This window comes from Sceloporus undulatus, chromosome 4 (assembly GCF_019175285.1).
Source record: "Sceloporus undulatus isolate JIND9_A2432 ecotype Alabama chromosome 4, SceUnd_v1.1, whole genome shotgun sequence".
In the NCBI taxonomy this organism is placed as follows: domain Eukaryota; kingdom Metazoa; phylum Chordata; class Lepidosauria; order Squamata; family Phrynosomatidae; genus Sceloporus; species Sceloporus undulatus.
In genome coordinates this window covers 145,329,415-145,349,130 of record NC_056525.1, presented here as the reverse complement: position 1 = coordinate 145,349,130, position 19,716 = coordinate 145,329,415, and the positions used below count along the sequence as shown (strand labels likewise).

Below are 19,716 nucleotides of genomic sequence, written 5' to 3'. Positions count from 1 at the left end.
ATTATTATTATTATTATTATTATTATTATTATTATTATTATTATTATTATCATCATCATCATCATCATCATTTATTTATATAGCACCATCCATGTACTTGGCTCTTTACAAACAGTTGCACTGTGAGTGAGACTTTTATTTAGCTATTTATTTATTTATTTATGGGGAAATATTGTGAATTTGAACTGTTATAAATGAGGTTAGTGTAAATTGAGACTTCTCTGTACTTTTCCATTTTTTCTTGGGCCAAACCTCTATGTTTTAGTCCTTTATAAAAATATATGCGTTCCTTAACATTTAGTCATTATGAGGGTTATTTTTTTAAAAATCAATTTACATTAAAATATTGCATGATTTATGAATACCACACAAAACACTGTGAAGGTTTAGCAAGGTTTAGATGGCTAGTTTCCCTCTGGTGCCTAAAAGTGTCATGTTCTGTGAATTTACATGCTTAACTTGTTTGTAGAAATTGTTGCCATCATTTCAAATCCACATGAAAGGGCATGAAGACTATTAAGCACAGAATGATTTGTGTTGACAGAAAACACATCTGAGGCTTTGTGCATCAGAACCTCTCTGAGAAACCTGTTGCCAAGTGGCTTTTGTCCATCTTTTTCCATCTCTTGCATCAAAGTGTGAGAGAATAGCAGTGTGGATAATCCAGGAAGAGGCAACAGGAGAAAGAGGTGAAAGCACCATCGGAAAAATCACTCAGCCTAATATTGTGATATTATAAATAGTAGGTTGTAATCCAGTTGAGGCTGACCACTTTGGGCATGGAGACAGAGTAATCATAGCTGCACCTCTGGGATCCACACATGACTTCAACCATGGAAACTGTGATGAATTGGAATTCAGATATTCTCCTGATTAGCAAGTAATTGTTAACAATATCCATATTTTAGATTGAGCAAGGGCTGAAAGGCTACCATCTATTATGTTACTTCATTCTAGAAATGGCTTTTGAGTTTTCAGTGATTTACAAATCCTTTTCTAGATTTGTGGGGAATTTTAAAAATCTTGTGAGACTAAAACAAAATAATCTTTAATAACAAAAACCACCGGAAATGTGCAATTAGATACTGATTAGCTGCTTCTTCGATTACTTTTTTTTTTTCAGAAACAGGGTTTGATTGTTTTTAGAGAACCATAGAACCATAGAGCTAGAAGAAATCTCAAGGGCCACCCAGTCCAACCCCCTGCCATGAAGGAATACAGAATCAAAGCACTCCCAATAGATGGTCATCCAGCCTCTGTTTAAAAACCTCCAAAGAAGGAGATTCTACTTCAAGGGAGTGTGTTCCACTGTCAAACACGGCCAGGAAATTCCTCCTAATATTGAGGTGGAATCTCTTTTGCTGTAGTTTGAATCCATTGATCTAGGTCCTATTCTCTGGAGCAGCAGAAAAGAGGCTTGCCCTTCAGATATTTAAGCAGGGCTACCATATCACCTCTTAACCTTTCCTTCTCCAGGCTAAACATACCCAGCTCCCAAAGGGACGGTACAGACTGGCACAATATGCCTGCTTGGGGCAGTGTGGGAGTGTGGCATTTAGATGACACATGCCACTGATGCCGCCCCCAAGCTGGCATCATACAGCCTGCCAACCCATATGGCAGGCAGCATTACAGCAGCACAGTGTTTACACACTGCACACCGCAGGAGTGCCGAACAGCGGGCGTGGCAACAGAAAAGTCACCCTTTTTCCATCCCAAAAAGGAGCAGCATTTTGCTACAAAAATGCCGGCTTGAGGCCACAGTGTGCCATTGCCACAACCCCGATCTGGCACTCAAAGGGGTGGCGTCTGCATCAGCCCTAAGTCTCTCCTCATAAGACATGGTTTCCAGACCCTTCATCATTTGGACGCTCTCCAGCTTCTCAACATCTGTTTTGCATAGTGGTGCCCAGAATTGGACACAGTATTCCAGGTGAGGCCTGACCAAAGCAAAAGAGAATGGCACTATTACTTCCCTTGATCTAGATACTATACTTCAATTGATGTAGCCTGGAATTGCATTATGAAGATGATCTTTTCACCAGACAATAGATTTAAGTTATTGTTCCATCTCATAAAATTCAGCCTATCACAGACAATGAGGAAATGAAATTAGCAGCTTCTTTCATTGGCTAGGGGTCCAGCATAAATGTGGCACATTATTTAAAGTGCATATCAATCTTATCTGAAAAACTGTTTAACAAACAAGTAATCACAGTGATATAATTATACTGTGGAAAAGTCAAAATATAACAAATGGCCAGGCTGTAGCCCATTACAGAACAGAGAGTGATAATAAATTATGAGTGCCTAAAGCATAGTTTTTAGCTATTGCTATGTAAATAAAATATTACAAAGTAGACACAAATGTTGCAAAAAATAATAACCAGTTATCTATTCTATAAGCCGCCACAGAGTTATGGGAGAACAGCAAAAACCGAAATGTTGTTTTACATTATTAATAAGACAATTGATTTAATCATGAATAGACATTTTTATATACCAAGCACGTTTGATGTACTGACTTTGGTAAATAAAACTCTGATGATAAGTCAGACCTTGCTTTATTTAGGATGCAATCTTATGCATGCTTACCTGGAAGTAAAGCCAACTGAAGCTTGTATGGGTTTGCCATTAATAGATCTGTATAGGATGGCAACTAGTGTTAAACTTATCTGATAATAAGATCCCTTTGGGCCAATTTTCAGATTTCTAATCTTAGCATATTGACTATCTCTGGAAAGAGCTCCTTTTAGCTTGAAAGAAGGGTTAAATAATTAGAGGAGCCTTTAATTGGAGGTAAGACACAAAAGGTAGGTAGAATGTCAAAGTTTTAAATCAAGTCATTTTCAATCACAATTTAAATTACCAAGTGAAACCTCCAGTTTAAATTACTGATTTTTTAAAACAAAACCCTGCTGCACATTCCCCATGCACATATTTTGGAACAATCATGCAAATCTGATTACCAAAATATGTTAACTTACAACTCAGTAGAGCAGTTTAAAATATCTAAGAGGGTATAATTTGTGTAATTTTTAAAGATAATTATCTTTTTATTAATTTAGGGAATTAGTTTAGGAAATAATAGTACATAATAGAGACTCATTATCTGTGCCAAGTTGCAGAGGCTCCATCAGTACCTTAGAAATGAAAAGAAGTAAATCTTTTATCATAATTATCATAATTCCACTGAGGCCTAAATCCAGTTGTTGGGTTCCAGTTGAAATAGATATGATGGGAACAATTACTTGTGCAATTTCCATTGATTCAGTGGGTCTACTCTATTTGAGGAGAGCCAGTGTGATGTAGTCATTTTGGGCACTGAAATACCAGAAGACAAGGATGCAAATTCTCACTCAGCCATGGAAGCCTACTTGGTGACACTGGGCAAGTTACACTCTCTCAGCTTCAAAGTAAGGCAAAGACAGACCCTCTCTGAAGAAATCATACCAAGAAAACCCTGTGATAAGTTTACATTTTGATCACAATAACACAGAAACTCCTTCAAGGCACACAAAACAAAAACTCTATTTGAGACTAACAGTTGGATTTAGGCCATAGTTTATTAAGCTAAATTTTAACATGTCATATAAATATTTCACATTTGCCATTGCTGCCCTTAATGGCTGTCCTTAAAACATGCATACCTCTGTTGCACCCACTTGCCCATTTGAGGCATACAGATTGTCTACATCCATATTACAGTCCACCCTCAGTATCCACGGGATTGCCATCCATGGATTCAAGCATCCACGGACAGCAAACCCGCTTTGTCCCCAATGGCAGTGTGTGCACATGGCCACATTATCATTAAGTTCTGTTGTCCTCAGTGGTGGCACAGATGCATTCATACACCACCATGGGACAGCAAGGACTATTCCTAATGGCAGCATGGCCATGTGCACGCACAGCCATTATGGAATGCATGGGCTTGAGCATCTGTGGATTTGGGTATCTGCAGGGGGGGGGGGGGTTATGCTATGGATCCCAAGCAAACACCGAGGGTCGACTGTAAATGTAGGATAGTCTACCGGGCAATAAGAGAAAACCAGAATTTAGACCACTTGGCTGCAACAACATTCCTGCTGTTTAAAAAAATAAATCGTTTTTTAAAATATTAAATTTTAAATTTAGCAGTAATGTACACTGTTGTTAAAATGTCTATGACTAGACATCATTTTCCAGACTTCTGTTGTCATTTTTATTCATGAACAGAAATAAAAATTCAAGCTTTCCTGCTTGTTCATGTTTGATTGAAGGTAATTCAATTTGATGAGACTGCAAGTACAACATGAAATAACATGTTTGCAATGAGATTTAGTTTTAGCTGTTATGTTTAAATGAGAGCCAAAAGAGAAATAATACCATTGTTTCAAAAAAGATTAATTTAAATAAATATTCAATTTTTTAAAAATAATAATAACTAGTGTTGATTTTTATTCAGTCTTAAAGACTGGTAAGGAGATCAGTATGCAACAATAGTTATACTCAAAGCTTGGGAAGGAGCTTGTTGTTGTTGGAACTACAGGTCTTAGAATTACTAGTGGTCATGTTGGCTGGGTGTTTGAGGATTTCTAATGCAAAAAAGAATCTTTTCCAAGCTCAAGTTGTGGTCTCATGGTGATGGTGGTCTGTTGTTGAATTAACACATTAACAAGAGATGTGCCTTTCCTTTAAAAAAAGGTTTAGGATTTTGCTGATATCTCAAACTGAAATTTAAGAAATCATTGTTTATAAGGATGTAGTGACTGTGGGCTTTTTCAAAGAAAAAATTCCAACTATGTAAAGGCAGGCACACTGATAAGCAAAGAAAGTAACATGAAATGTAACAGGGAAATGCAAGCTTTACAAAAAATGCTTATTTTCTCTTTATGTTATAAATGCCTATACTTTGTGGATAATATGCAAAATTAAGAAGTTCTATTGCTTCCAGTTACAAATTTCCACTTCAGTGCTTGCCTAGCCATAAACTGGATTACATTTTCATTCAATGACTCACTGTGTTTTATACATTATACATTATGGAGATTATTGCACAAGGGTAGAAAAGTGAAATTGAAGGAGGATAGTAGTGTCTATGGCTGAATGTTATCAGACAACATTTTGACTGACTTGTAGCTGATCTGTAGTCCACCCATGCTTGTGATGCATCGTTTCGGTGTCAGGCAAAGCCCATCAATAGCTGATGTAGCATTATCTCTCTCGCATGATAAGTTTCCAGCTGTAGTTCCAAGATCTAGTAATTGTGGTCTCAGTCTCCTCCTCTCTCCCTCCCCCTCACTAGTTCCAAGTAGACTTGTTTTCGCCTTTTAACACTTTCTTTTCTTTTCTTCCCACTCCTCAGTAAATCATATTGCCATTGTTGCTAAGTTGTATTAAAAAGAGAAATAAAAATATAATTGCTGGAGAAAGCCATAGAGCAGGCTTAAAGAGCAGTCTGGAAAAGAGAGTGTGGGACATGCATGGCTGCAACAGTTCCACTGTCCATACATGCAATATAGACTGCTCCAAAACTAGAATGTATGTGTTTCCTTTCAACAACATGATCTCAGTGAGAACAGACCTTGTATGATGAAGTCCTATGTCTGCAAAGGTGCAGCAGTCAGATACCAAATAAGTTCCTTCTTTTGTCTTCTCTTTGGCCTAGTTCTTACCAGTAGCATATAGGAATGGAAAGAATATTTATTAATTTTCATTTCCCAGTTGAAAATTAGGGGTTCCTAACACTTGGGCAACAAGATTGTTCACAATTCAAGAAACCATTCCAGGTTTCCATTTCTACAAAAATATACATGGCATTTGGTGCCAAACAAACCCCACATTTTGGTCATAAAGTGAAATTTTTTTCACTGTGTAATAGTGAGTATTTCACTTTTTTGTATTTTTTCATGGAAAAAAATTCCCAAAAGACTTTCAAAGTATTAATAGTATTGGAAAGCTGTGTAGAAATCTTTGGGATCTCATGCAACAGGAAAGGAGCTATGGAAATGCTTTGGCCTGTATGCATGGATGAAATAGATAAAAGTTTACACAACTGGTAGCAAATCAGCAAGTAAACCTGGGTATTCCATTCCAAAAGGGAGGGAGGAAGTCACATCACTAAATCCTCTTCCATGAAAACAAAAAAGTAAAATAAGATATGTATAAGAATAGCAAACTAATATAATGGGTACAAAGGTAGGCTAGGAATTCACCATAACTTCCAGGTCTGTATGTGCAGAATTTTTATTTTATGGTGCAGATAAAGCATTCACTCATGTGAGACTTCACCAGCACTTTGAAGTGGTTTATCCTTTCATATGCTGATTGTGAGAAGTAAACTCTAGAGAACAGAGCGATGGCCATTGTCTTTGTCATGATTCTCAGACCTACTATGTTGTAAACTCCATGGGGAACATGAGGAGTGTGGAAAGGTACTTTTAAGAAATGAGTTAAAATTATAGTGCCATAGCTCTAAGAAGTAGATTTCCAATTTAGCTGCAGTTCTTTAAATATAACACGCTACTTTCCATTTCTGACAAAGACACCTCTATTAGTTCAGTAGCCTCTTCTAAGAAAATATACCATGCTAATTCAAATTACATTAGTCAAGAGACAGAGAATACTATAGATCTCTGAACTCTGGCAGGAAATAGTGTTTCTGAGCATTTGCAAGAAGATAATTTTTGGTTTAGCATAGCCTTTCCTAGCCAACTTTTTCATCCTTTTCAAGAGTCTTGGCTTTGATAGTAAGGTGGCATAAATGGCACATGAAACTGGCAGGCATTTGGAATATGCCCCATTAGGAATTTGGCCTTAATTCAAGCTGTGAATAATGGGTTTGAATTTTCAACTTCGAGGAATTCATGTTTCAAACACCAGTTATTAATTTGTTTTGTTTGTTTTTTCATTATTATTTATTGCAAACCTGAGTGAAACTTATGCATAATTTGATGGTTGCATTTCGTGAAAAGTGTAGTATTCATTGAGGTAAAACTTTCAGCAGGGAAAAGTCAAAAGAGGAAAAATTGTAAAATACCATGTTTCTTGCAGAGGATATTTGTGCAATTAAGATGATGTAATATTTTCATTAGTCCTATATGCCAAGTACTATTTTATAAAGTATTTTGACATTTAGTACCAAAATGTATTCAGATTTGCATTAAAAGAATCATGGTTGACTGGAAGAGGTCTCATGTGTAGGATTTTTTTAAATCAGTTAATCACTTTAATAAGTTTCTGCAAAAGCACCCTTGACATTAACTTAGATACTGAAGTGTATAAACACAGATGTGTAGTTTTACTGTGGCATCAACTATTCATGTAGAGATGGCACAGCTATATATAGTAGCCTTAAAGACTTTCATTTCAAGTAAAACACTATGCAAAACAGATGTTCTTAAGTTCTGATAGTGCCATTGGCTGCTTTATGGCTTGAACATATGTGAGAAGTATTTAAATGATTTTGAGATTCTCATTTAAATTATTAATTTCACACCTCCTAGGATTCATTGCAAAATAAAGCACACCTTACCTCAAAAATGTGCACATTTGCAACACTTGCTGTACATTTTGAATGTACAAAAAGTTCGGATGGGAAGAATATATTTTAAAAATCAAAAATTAGTCGAAAAATATGATTGAGTGTTGGGAAACCTGGATGTAAGGAATCCTAAACATTATAGAAAATGAGTACAAATTTGCATGGAAGAATTAAAAAGCAAGGGCCACAATGCAGCCAAAGATGATACAAAAAAAGACGGGACTGGTTACAGATGAGGGATTGGATGGAAATCTTATTTGGATTTAGATAAACACACACAAATCAAAACAGAATTATTTACATCTCTAATCATAAGTATCAGCAGCATGCAAATATTTAAAATTCCACCAGTGGTGCTTATAAACAATCAGAAAATACAGTGGGCCCTTGATATCTGCTAGGATTTGGTTCCAGTATCCCATGGAATACCAAAATCCATGGATGCTCAAGTCCTGTTACATACAGTGGCATAGTAAAATGGTGTACCTTATATAAAATGGCAAAATTAAGGTTTGTTCAATGGAAAGGGGAAGGGAAGGGTGATATTTCAAGCAGAGGGTGGTTGAATTCGTGGATGAAGAGAGCCAACTGTATGATTTGATTTTGATTTTGATTTGTGACAGAGAAAGCTACAGCAGTATCTCAGGCAAGTGAGCTTCCATAGATGCTAGAATTTTTCTGCTCTTTATTTACTAATGCATAAGTGGAGGGAAAACATAAAGTGCGCCCTTGCTTTACTTGGGGAATCCGTTTAGGACTCCCCCATGTAAAGCAAATTCCACCTATGCTCGAGCCCCATTTAAATGAATGGGACTCATGCACACGATGGTGTGGTAGCGTGGTGTCACACACGCGCCACAGGCGCGCGCCCCATTAGTCCCTATGGGATGTGCTGCCCCTTCTCCCTGCATGTCTTTCAGCATATGTTGAAAGCCACGTAAAGCGCGCCCGCATATGACACAGGCACACTGTATTAATGGCCAGAATCCTTTTGGACACATAGGAGAGAGTTGAGTATCTTCAGCGAAATGATGACATTGAACCCAAGAACTCTAGGTGACCTTTCCCAGTGGTTTCATGTAAATATTTAACAGCATGGAGAACAGAAGCAAGCCCTGAGGAATGTCACAGGCCACTTGTCAAGATGTCAGTCTGACATTTCCCAGCTCCACCTTCTGAGTCCACTTCTCCAAGGACTGAAGACATTGTAAAACAGTGTCCCTGAGTGTCATCCTAGAGAGGCATCTCAGAAGGATACCATGGTTGATAGTACTGAAAGCTGCTAAGAGGTCCAGCACAGCTAACAGAGACATACTCCCTCTGTCCAGTTCCCTATGTAGGCAGTCCACTAAGGCAGTCAAAGCTACCTCTGTCTGATATCCAGATCTGACATCAGATTGAAATAGATGTAGATAATCCATTTTATTCACGAGCCACCACGCTCTAGAAAGATGCCCCCCAAAAAAGGAATATTGAAAACTGGCTTATAGTTCTCCATTATGGTGGGATCCAAGGAGAATTTTTAAACATTGTTAGAGGCCATATTTCATGGGCCAAAAAGCCCACTTTTCCACCATCATCCTGTACAGACGGTATATGGCATTCTGATGTGGGCTGACTGAATGACAGCCATCATGTCCCACACCAGAACTGAGGCATAACAAGCTTAAAATGAATTTTAAAATGTACTTGTTGCTCCAGATCTTCTGGGAAGATCCAGAGCCCTTCATTTCTGCTCTACAGCAGCTCTCTGCACAGGCATCCTGCTGGACTGCCTGGTGCCATAATCTGACCTCAGAGCCAGTGACCCACAGTGATGGTGGATGTGCATCTACCACCACTGCAGGTCATTGGCTCTGAGGTCAGAACAAGCCTCCCAGAATATGACCATATCTGGTCAGCCTCAGGAGCTATTGTCCCACAGCAGCAGATGCACCTAGTGACCCAATAGGGCACCAGTGCAGACAGCCACTACAGTGAAGAAACAGAGGCCAAGGTAATGGGATAGGTCAGAGCAGCTGTGGGGCCAGGATACCTCAAGGTGCCACTTGAGTATCCTAGTCAGTGCAGACAAGGCCATAGTGAGAAAAAATATTGTAGAAGATAGTGTATTGTAGTAGATTCATAAGAGGGAAATATTGTAAAAGATAGTGTATTGTAATAGATTCCTGGGAGGGAGAGGGGGGGATAGAGTGCATACATTTTTAAATATAAGTATACATGTGTGCATTGCCAAAGTCTATTTGAAGTTTTGATGCACTGACTCTTCACCATGAAGTTATTGATAAAAGAGGTTGAACTTTCTGTCTCACCCATCCTCAGTATGGAGGAGCACTCCGTTACAGCTTTTCACATTACATGAAAAATGACTTATGTCCTTGTTTCATGTTCCATAGGTGTAATGTGTAAGGTGTTATGGAAGAAGGGAAAGACAGTGATAGTGCAGAGGAATAGCATTGGGGGGAAAGAGGGATTTATAAACTTCCCTTATAAATGGAAGGAATGGTGAAAGGGTCAAGTTTTATATGCAGAAGAGGACCCAAGTTATCAAGCCATATTTGTCTCATGTGTGTTCTTCAGAGACGGGACATGTGTTGCATGGGAAATATCCCTATCTTATGCATTGGAGAGCCATTGACAGGCAGTATAGACCATGGTAGGGAATCTCAGTTCCTATGAATACATCAATCATTCTAAGAAGCCAATACAAACCTCTGGGACTTCTGTAGACTTTTTCCATCTGAAATAGGCTTCCTTGGTGCTGATATTCAATCCCTCTATTAGTCACCTTCAGAGAAAACTGATTAACAATTTTCTGATTCTTTATTCTATAAGTACAGGCAACCACCATGGTATAGTGATTTGGGTGTTGGATTAAGACTGGGAGACCAGGGTTCAAATGTGATCAGCCACGAGAACCTTTTAAATTCCAGTTTAAGAGGAACCAGTTTCAGAATAGCCTCCTCTGAATTAGTCTTGCCAATAGCTGTTGCTGTAAAACAGACTTAATTTAAAGTCATATAATAGCAATACATACACATACACATACAGAAAAAGAAAATATACACTATATTTCTCTGTATTTTTTATTTTAATTAAATTTTAATACTTTTTTATGAGATAACAAAGAATTATGAACAATCTGTGTACCTGTTGAATGTAAAGGCAGCATGAAAATGAATTCAGATAAAATCAATAAATATAGTCATGCTACAAAAGTAACGGGTGAAGGGATTGGCAAATGTGTAATAAAGAGTCTCCAAGATGGATCCTATGTGGCCAGTTCTCAACGTCCTTAGGACAAAAAGGCATACTCCACTTTCTTTCTTTCTTTCTTTCTTTTTGACAGTAGGCAGAAAATCCTATGCATGAGTTTGTGGTCAAAAGAAACTTCTGCCCTTTGCTCCTCAATTTCTTTCATAGTACATATTCTCAGACAATAGAGCAGTTATTCCAGGACCTACTCTTGGGGTCTGTGATGCATCAGCCTTGTTTACTTGTTTGTTTATTTAAAAATCCTTACATATCAGTTTTCTGCCCATCAGGGCTCCCAAAGCATTGTAGAATAAAATTACAATATAAAAACAGAGCAGAAACAAAACTCTCCTTAAACACCGACCAAATACTGCTTTAAAAGCCAAAGCCATATGAAAATATTAGTTTTGCCTGCCTCTCAGTAATGATGGGGCCAGCCTGACCTCTCTGGGGAGAGTGTTCCATGGCTAGAGTGCTGTAACAGAAAAACTCCCTCACTTAAGTGAAGCAGATCTTATTCTAGACAGTGTCGCAGTGAGATATGCCTTCTTGAGCTGTATGTTACAAATGTCAGAAATTAAATAATTCAAGAAATTAAATAATTCAGTGATGGTGACTGGGTAGTTTTCAGCCACATGTTAAAGCAGCATTTAGAGTGAAGGGTGATATTGGATGAAGCAGACAGCAGGTGAAGTAATATGTTTGTTCTTCTTCATGTGCCTTAATACTCGCTTCTATTTCTGTAAGTAATGCCCACTACGGTGTCTTTCCTTACTTTTAGGAGTTCTCTGGAATCTATCTTCTTGTGATGCACTAAAAATGCCAATTATCCAGGATGCTCTTGCAGTTTTGACCAATGCAGTGATCATCCCTCATTCGGGATGGGAAAACTCCCCACTCCAGGATGACCACAAAATACAACTTCATTCATCACAGGTGCTGCGCAATGCCACTGGGTGCCTAAGGTGAGTTGGATTAACTAAAGTCATCAGTATGCTCTGATGAAACATCCTATTTTTGATCCCAGTCCTCTAAGAGACATTAAATCAATATTTATTCTCTATTACTGTCAGTGCCACAAAAATGTAAAGTCATTTTATATCTTATCCCTTTCATTGGAAAGTCACTCCATATCACTAATAGATGTCTCTTAGAATGTAGAATCATAGAATCTAGGGTTGAAAGGGACCACAAGTGCCAGTGTAGTTCAGCCTGTCAGGAAATGACATTGGTGTGCTGTTGTGCAGATAATTTACAGTTCCAGTGGCAGCTAATGTGTCAGCATTCAAAAAGTGCATCATCGGAATGTTGATGCAACTGTCAACTGTCAGTTCTCAACTGTCACTGAGGGAGAGAGAGACAGTTGGTGCCTCAGAGAGTGTGCTGTATCTGTTACTGAGAGACAGTTGGTGCCTGAGAGTGGGCTGTGTCTGTACTGAGAGGCAGTGAAATGTACTGTGTGTTAATGTGGCTGCCTCAGAGGTTGTGTTATTGTTGGTTGATGTAAATAGTGTGTATTAGAGATGGATGTCCAATACACTGTGTATATCTATGTTGTAAATACTGCAAAGGAAGATTAAAACCCTCGTTTAGAGTGAAGACTTGTAAGAGTCATTATTAGTTGAAGACATCTTCACAGATTCCTTCTTCTTGGCGTCCTGTCGACGTGGTTGAACTCTGCAGGTGGTCGTGGTGGACACTGTGTGTCATTTCCATAGGTCCCAACAAGGGTTTTGGGAGCAGTACACGAGCCACAACACAGCCCCCTGCCATTTAGGAATATACAATTAGGGCACTCCTCACAGATGTCCATCAAACTGTGTTTAAAGACATCCAAAGTGTTCAGTCCACACCACACTCCAAGGCAATCTATCCCGTTTTCTAACAGTTCTTACAGTAAAAGTGTTCTCCCTAATGCTTAGGTGAAATCTCTTTTGAATCCACTGCTTTGAATCCACTGATTTGTGTTCTACTATCTGGAGCAGCAGAAAAGAAGTTTGCATCTTCTATGACATCCCCTTAGATATTTAAAGATGGCTATCATGTCACCTCTCTGTCTTCTCTTCTCCAAGCTAAACCAACCAACTCCCTAAATGATTCCACATAAGGCTTGCTTTCCAGACTTTTTGAATTAACCTGTGTTCTTTATACACTGAACCTATAATAATTTATAATCCACAAAACATTGCTTCTATCCACATTATGGTTTCCCATCAGGGATTCAGTAATCCTCCTTTTCTCTCAACCTTCTTGGCATTGAAATGAATCATGAGTATCACATAGACCACAATCTCTGGCTGTGAGCAGTGTTGTGTTTTGGCTTGGGGAATAGTAATGTTGTTCTGGCCTGTCTAACAGCTTATTGATTGAATTAGTTTCTCCTTGTTTGAAATGTCTGTTCCTGTGTCTGACTTAGAGTAAAAGGAAGGACTGAAGTTTGCACAGCAATAATGTAGTGGTATATGGGATCGAGTAACTCCCATGAATAATGACTTCCCCAAAAATGGACAAGTATCCTTTCACTTATGAATAAGATAGTAAAATTATTTACTTCAAGATGAGTTGTCTAATCTTGTCTTCAAGAGCTGGTTTGATGAGACATCTTTTTTATATAATGGCCCATGGTTTCAGCTGAACAGTCTGTGCAACATTAGTTACTGAATTGACAGTAGGTTGTACATATATTAATAGCATGAAAGAGTCCCTCAGTATGTCATGCAAGTCCTCTGCTCTGATGAATGAAGTTGTTCATAGCTCAACACAATCTGTATGGAAAACAATCGATCCTGGACCCCAACTTCCACTCCATAGTGTTGGTCTGATTCTTCTCAGGAATCAAATGTGAAGATGAGTTTCTGTCCTACTAGTTAAATTTGCTGAGAAATACTTGAGTATCACTGATGTGTCACAGTAGAATAACTCTGTAGGTTTTAGCATATCTGGATGCCCCCCCCCCTTTTCTCTTATTTAGTAGTTTTCAGTACCTTCTTCATACCTTGTATCTAGGTTATATTTAATGTTGATCTAATCAGAATGCCTGGCTTTGGCCTGATGATATTATTGAGGGAATAGATAACATAAAATATTTATATTATGAGTCAGTGTGCTATAGTAGTTTGAGTGTTAGTCTAGGACTCAGGAGATCATGGTTTGAATCCCTGTTTGGGTATGGAAACCCACTGGGTGATCCTGGGCACGGCACAGTCTTTCAGCCTCAGAGGAAGACAATAGCAAACCCCCTCTGAACAAAGCATGCCAAGAAAACCCTGTGGTACATTCGTCTTGGGGTCGCCATAAGTTGGAAATGACTTAAAGGCAAACAACAATAAATTATGTTATTAGAAGAATCCTTTTCTATATGTGTGGTGTCAAAATGATGTAACCTGCCTGTACTCTCAACAGTGAAGGCATAGCATGATTATGTAAATAAATGTCAAATCTGACTTTTTTTGTGACATTAAAGACAAAATGTCACTTGACTGGATCTTGAGTGTATTTTCTTAGTAAGATGGAAACAAAGGAGAAGAGTGTTGATCATAAACACTTTCTTTGTTCATCCAAACCAATCAGTGGCCATATTTGTTCTGAAGTTCTGAATGTGCAGCAAATTGGTTTCTGCACAATTGGCTATGTGCTTCTTATTTTGAAAATGCTAACACTGCAGACACATTTCAGAAACTCATACGGTTTGTGCTTTATAAACAGAATGCATTAGATTCCCCCCTCACTACATTGTTATACCAGTTCATTTCAAATGCATTTCAGGTTTTAGTCCAGAATCTAAAAACCATGGAAATAACAACACACAACAAGGTTTCATATAAATGTTTTTGTTATTCTTGATATTGTTTAAAGAAAGCAGCCCCCCTACCCATTCTGCATGCCAAAGATCCTTTGAAATGACAAAACATTCACATAATGTCTGTGGAGAATTCAGCAAGAGTTTGTGAGGCACACAGATCCTGTTGTTCAGAGAATAAAACTGTGGAAGCCCTGCTGAGCATGCATGAGCTCTTCTCTGCACATAATGAATATTACTAGTACATCTGCTTCAAGGCAGTAGTCTAAAACAGTACTTTTCAGATTGTCTCATGTGAGACAATTTTTTTCCCACCATGCCAGGAATTGGCACCACATTTGTGCCCAATTGTTTGGAGTTTTTTCCTTGTAAATTCACCAGGGACTGGCAGCCAATGGCTTAGGGAACAGCACTGTTTCTGTGACCATCACTTTGATTAGCACTAGTCTAAAGAGGTTAGACTTTATCACCTTGGAACAGCTTCACCAGCAATATTCTCTGTGCAATCCACAGAAACTGCCTAACAGGATAGATGGGTTGAGATTCCACCTCACCATTAGGAATAACCTCCTGACAGTAAGAGCTGTTCGACAGTGGGACACACTCCCTCAGAGTGTGGTGGACTCTCCTTCTTTGGAGGTCTTTAAACAGAGGTTGGATGGCCATCTGTCCGTGGTGCTTTGATTGTGGGTTCCTACATGGCAGGCGGGTTGGACTGAACAGCCCTTGGGGTCTCTTCCAACTCTATGATTCTAACTTTGAATTGTGTGGTATTCTAACTTCCTAGGCATTTGTTTTTTCAATATCAGGATGTCTTTAAGTAGACTAACAATTGCTGTGCGTAGGTGTGGAGAGACACTAGCAAATTGAAATATTCACAGCCGCCAATCGGAGTCACTCTGGCAAAAGGTGGGAGCCTACCTGATGAGCGGATATAAAAAAGGAGCAGGAGCCACCATTAAGAAGCTTGCATGTGTCAGGAACTGCTAAGAGCAGTTAGAACTGCCAGAGGTACAGATAAGAATTTAGCCTTAATAGGATTCAGATTGCTTTGTAAGGGAGGAAAGATTTGAAAAGAACAAAGGAAGTCCAGTGATGTTAGTGTCAGCCATGTTGGCTGTGGAAAATTAACTTCTGTAGACTGCTAAGTCACTATGTGTGTGTGGTGTGACTGACAAGGCCAGGACATGTAAAAGATTATCACACCAGCACTTATCGACTCTTAATCGGCTCTTAAACATTAAGGAAGCATGTGTGTGTGAAAGCCTGGCACACTTTCTCATCATTAGGCAATCGTCGGCTCCCTTTAGCATCGCTGAATCATTCAGGGAGAGAGAATTTCCTCTGAATGCAAAGTTTCCGTTCAAAGGAAATGTCTTCTCCTGGAACGATTCAGTGATGCTAGAGGGAGCTGCCAATTCAATGACGATGAGGAAGCGCACCAAGCTTTCACACACGTGCACTTCCTCAATGTTTGAGAGCCGATAGAGGGACGATAAGCACTGGTTGATAATCTTTGTAGATAAATGTCCTTAAGGCCAGACACTATGATGTGGATTCTGCTACACACCTGTGTGTGTATGACTCACCAGGATAAGCTAATGGCTTATGCCATGTGCTGCAATGATTGCATCAACCAAGGATATATAAGGCTGTGTGTTAAGATAAACAACTGTGGGCTACAGTAGTAGGTGATGGTGGTTACGAGTAGTTGGTGAGTTGCTGTGAGAGTCTGTAAGAGAGAGTTTGTTCTGAGAGGAACTCTGCCTGGTTACAGACCGCCCTCAAGCGGCCATTTTCCCACCGCCGCCATTCGCTGCGGAGGGAAGCCCCAGCGACCAGACCGTGAGGCTTCCCGGCGCAGTGAAAAAGGAGCACTGAAATGGCGCTCCTTTTCAAAATGCAGAAGTGGCGCTGTGAGGGGCAAAGCGCGCCCTCGCGGCGTCACTTCCGCCGCGACACGTCTGGACGCTATGCATCCAAGACGTCAAAATGGCAGCGCCCATGTGGATGGGCGCTGCCATTTACGACGCGCTCCGCGCGTACTACAGAGAAGGGCCATGAGGAAGGTAAGTCCCTTCCTAACCCTAATATGGCCCTTCCTAACCCTAGTACGCGCAGAGCGCATACTTTATGGTGGTCTGTAACCCGCCTCTGTTGGTCTGTATAGTTCCTGCTCTTGTATATAGCTTTTACTTAGCACTGTAAATAAATCTCTTCACCTTGGAGCTGTCTGGTCCAGCTTCTTCATTCCACACTGATTTCTAGTGCCTGGGAGTAGATGCTGAAGTCTCATTCAAGCCTGCTCTACCAGCGTGACAGTAACAACTGAAGTAATATGTGTATTGTAACAACAAGCCTTGTGAACCAACTACCAAGGAAGATACTATCATAAGTTCTGCATGTAAATAAGAGTTATTTTCTTCTTGTTCACAAAGGTGTGGCCCAAAATGATTTATATATAACATCAAAACATGCTACCAAGAATATTCAAAACACTTAATAGCAGAGGCACTTAAGCCAGTGGAAGGACCAAGGGTTAGAAAGATATTAATGAGGGAAAAGAAAGCTCAAACTATTTAGGTTAAGACAGGAGAAGAATCCTGTGGAACCTGGTGGTTGTGAGCACCATAATTTGGTGCCAGTCAGTGGGATCCGAGAGATCCAGTGTGAGGTGATCTAAAAGATCTAGTGTGAGAGATCTAAGAGGCCCAGTGAGCACTACAGTAGGCAAACTTAATCCTTCATTTTCATTCATGGTTAGCATGCTTTCGTTTTATTTCAGTTATTTGTTTATTTTGCCATCTCAGATCTGTTGAAGGTCCATTTTTTCCAGTCAGCATGTCTCTGCCACTTCAAGTAGTAGTGGTGAGGAGTGGTCAGGATGTCATGAAGAAAAGTGTAACAATGAAAAACACTTCTTGTAGAAAGCTTAATACATCAGGGAAGGTTTCAGCATAACCTTCCATGCCTGTTATTTTTCTGTTATGTTATTTTTACACTGGGAAAATGAAAATCCAGCTCCCTAACCTCCGCATATGTGTGTGTTTCCATGCAAATACATTCCTGATTCTATGGTACCATCCAAATAAAAAAACCTTACTACTGGATACTGCAGATTTTGGCTTAGATCTGGGAAGCATTTCTATACACGTGTTTGCATATGTTTGTGTGTCCTGCTTTCTTTCATGGCTGTAAACTGTCATATTATTTGTGAGAAGCACACTGAGAAAGGAGTAGGAAATCTTTTGATTTCATATAACTCCTGAATAATTTTTTTGGTTGGTTTGTTTTTTACTCCAAGCCAATAAATTTTTAAAACAAGTGAGGACATAAATTACTGTTTATGTCTTCAGTGAATATCAATTATTAAAGTTTCTCAGATAACTTATTTGGTACATACTGTTAAAGCCTGTTTGGTATATATTGTTGCTTCCTTAGAATTACCGTTTGCCTCCTCTCTAACTATAGTTTCCACAGATGAGAGAAATGATCAGGCTCTTGATTTCCATTGTGCAATATTCATCATCCTCTGCTAAACATCAATAAATAAAGGCATGAGATGTTTGGCAAACTATAAAGTGATTCCAATGCCATATCATTTGTAGCAAGATGCTTTTGTAAGAAGCATCACTCTGACATTTTGCATCACATATCTCACAGTGGGGGGAAAAGGTCCCAGCTGTACAATGGTTACTTTTTGCTATTATTTTTGTGAGATAATTTTGTGTGCTTGGCAATTTGATGAGAAGAATTGGTGTGGGGAATACAGAGCGGAAGGCAGAATTTGTGTAAAGGAAGACATGTTAATTAGGTATGTAAATCTTGGTAAGTTTCATTCTGGCAGGCAGGTTTGCCAGGTTCATTCTTGCTATTTTTCACTGCACTGCAAGAAATTTGTGGGAGATGATGCAATTTTCAAAGATTATTAGCAGGTCATGTTTAACTCTATGTAAAAAGGTGCACATGGATGGATATATATATACAGTCATCCCTCAGTATCCGTGGGGGATCCATTCTGGAACCCCCTGTGGATACCAAAATCCACAGATGCTCAAGTCTGCATTGTCCTCAATGGCAGTGGGGCCATGCGGCTGCATCACCATTGGGGACAATGGGACTCACCCTCCCTCCCTCCCGGCTCTCACCAGCGGGTGGCAGGTGGTCACTTCCACCTCCGCCGCTGCATCTTCTTCGCCCTCCGCTTCTTCCTCTCATCTCTTCTTCCCCATCCTGCCTCATCTGCCACCACCACTTCCTCTTCCTCCTCCTCCTCTTCCTTTTGCTCCTCCTGCTTCTTACTCCTCCTCCTCTGCCACCGCCTCACCACAGGCTTGCTGTCCACAAATGCTTAAATTTGCAGATGGCAAGTCTGCAGATATGGAGAGCAGACTGTACACACACACACATCACAGAGAATGGCAGGTTTTTCCTTAGAAAACAGCATTATTGATTGTTTTTTTGTGAAGGAAGCTTCAGTCATTTTTCATACATGTTCAAGTATTCTTCCCATCCCAAATTAAAAGGCAAGAAAGGAAGGTAAATGTACTAAACTAGTTTAGTACACTGTAAAGAAGTATAGTGGGCCCTTTCCATTCTGGAACACACACACACATACACACACACCCCTGTGTAAGGGAAATCCCATGTAAGCTGGATTACTTCTTCCGGGGCATGTCATGGCTTTTTCTAGTGCAGCTTTCAGCATATGATGAAAACCATGTATATCACACCTGCATATGATGCGGGTGCACTGTATTTCTGTTTTATGGATTGTAAACTATGTTTGAGTATGTTGCTGTTTACTATTGCAAGTTGCTATGATATTCGTTTTATTTATTTTACCACATTTAAATACCTCACTTTTCTGCCCAAGCTTCCTGTTTTCACACATCCCAAGTGGCAGAGACTTATATTTTTAAAATTAAATTATTTAATAGTCTGGACATCTTCAGTTTCTAAATTTAGTGCCTATCATTCTCATTTCTCCTGTTGCCAGCATGTTTTGCAAATTCAGTTATACTTATTTTAGATTCTTTAGTACTGTCACCCTCAGGTAATAGTATTGTATTTCTTGCTATTAAAAAAAAACTTTAACCCAGAAGCAAAATATATTATGCACTTGGAGCACTCTTGC

At 39.3% G+C, this 19,716-nt stretch overlaps 1 protein-coding gene across 4 annotated transcripts in view; it reads left to right on the top strand.

The window, feature by feature from the left end:
• The window catches only part of CTNND2 (catenin delta 2), a 557,661-nt gene that overhangs the window by 428,040 nt on the left and 109,905 nt on the right, over positions 1-19,716 (top strand). For all 4 annotated transcript variants that reach the window (XM_042464992.1, XM_042464991.1, XM_042464993.1 and 1 more), the window contains one exon: positions 11,562-11,745. In XM_042464992.1, coding sequence (XP_042320926.1) covers positions 11,562-11,745 — 184 coding nt within the window. The remainder of the gene's footprint in view (positions 1-11,561; positions 11,746-19,716) is intronic.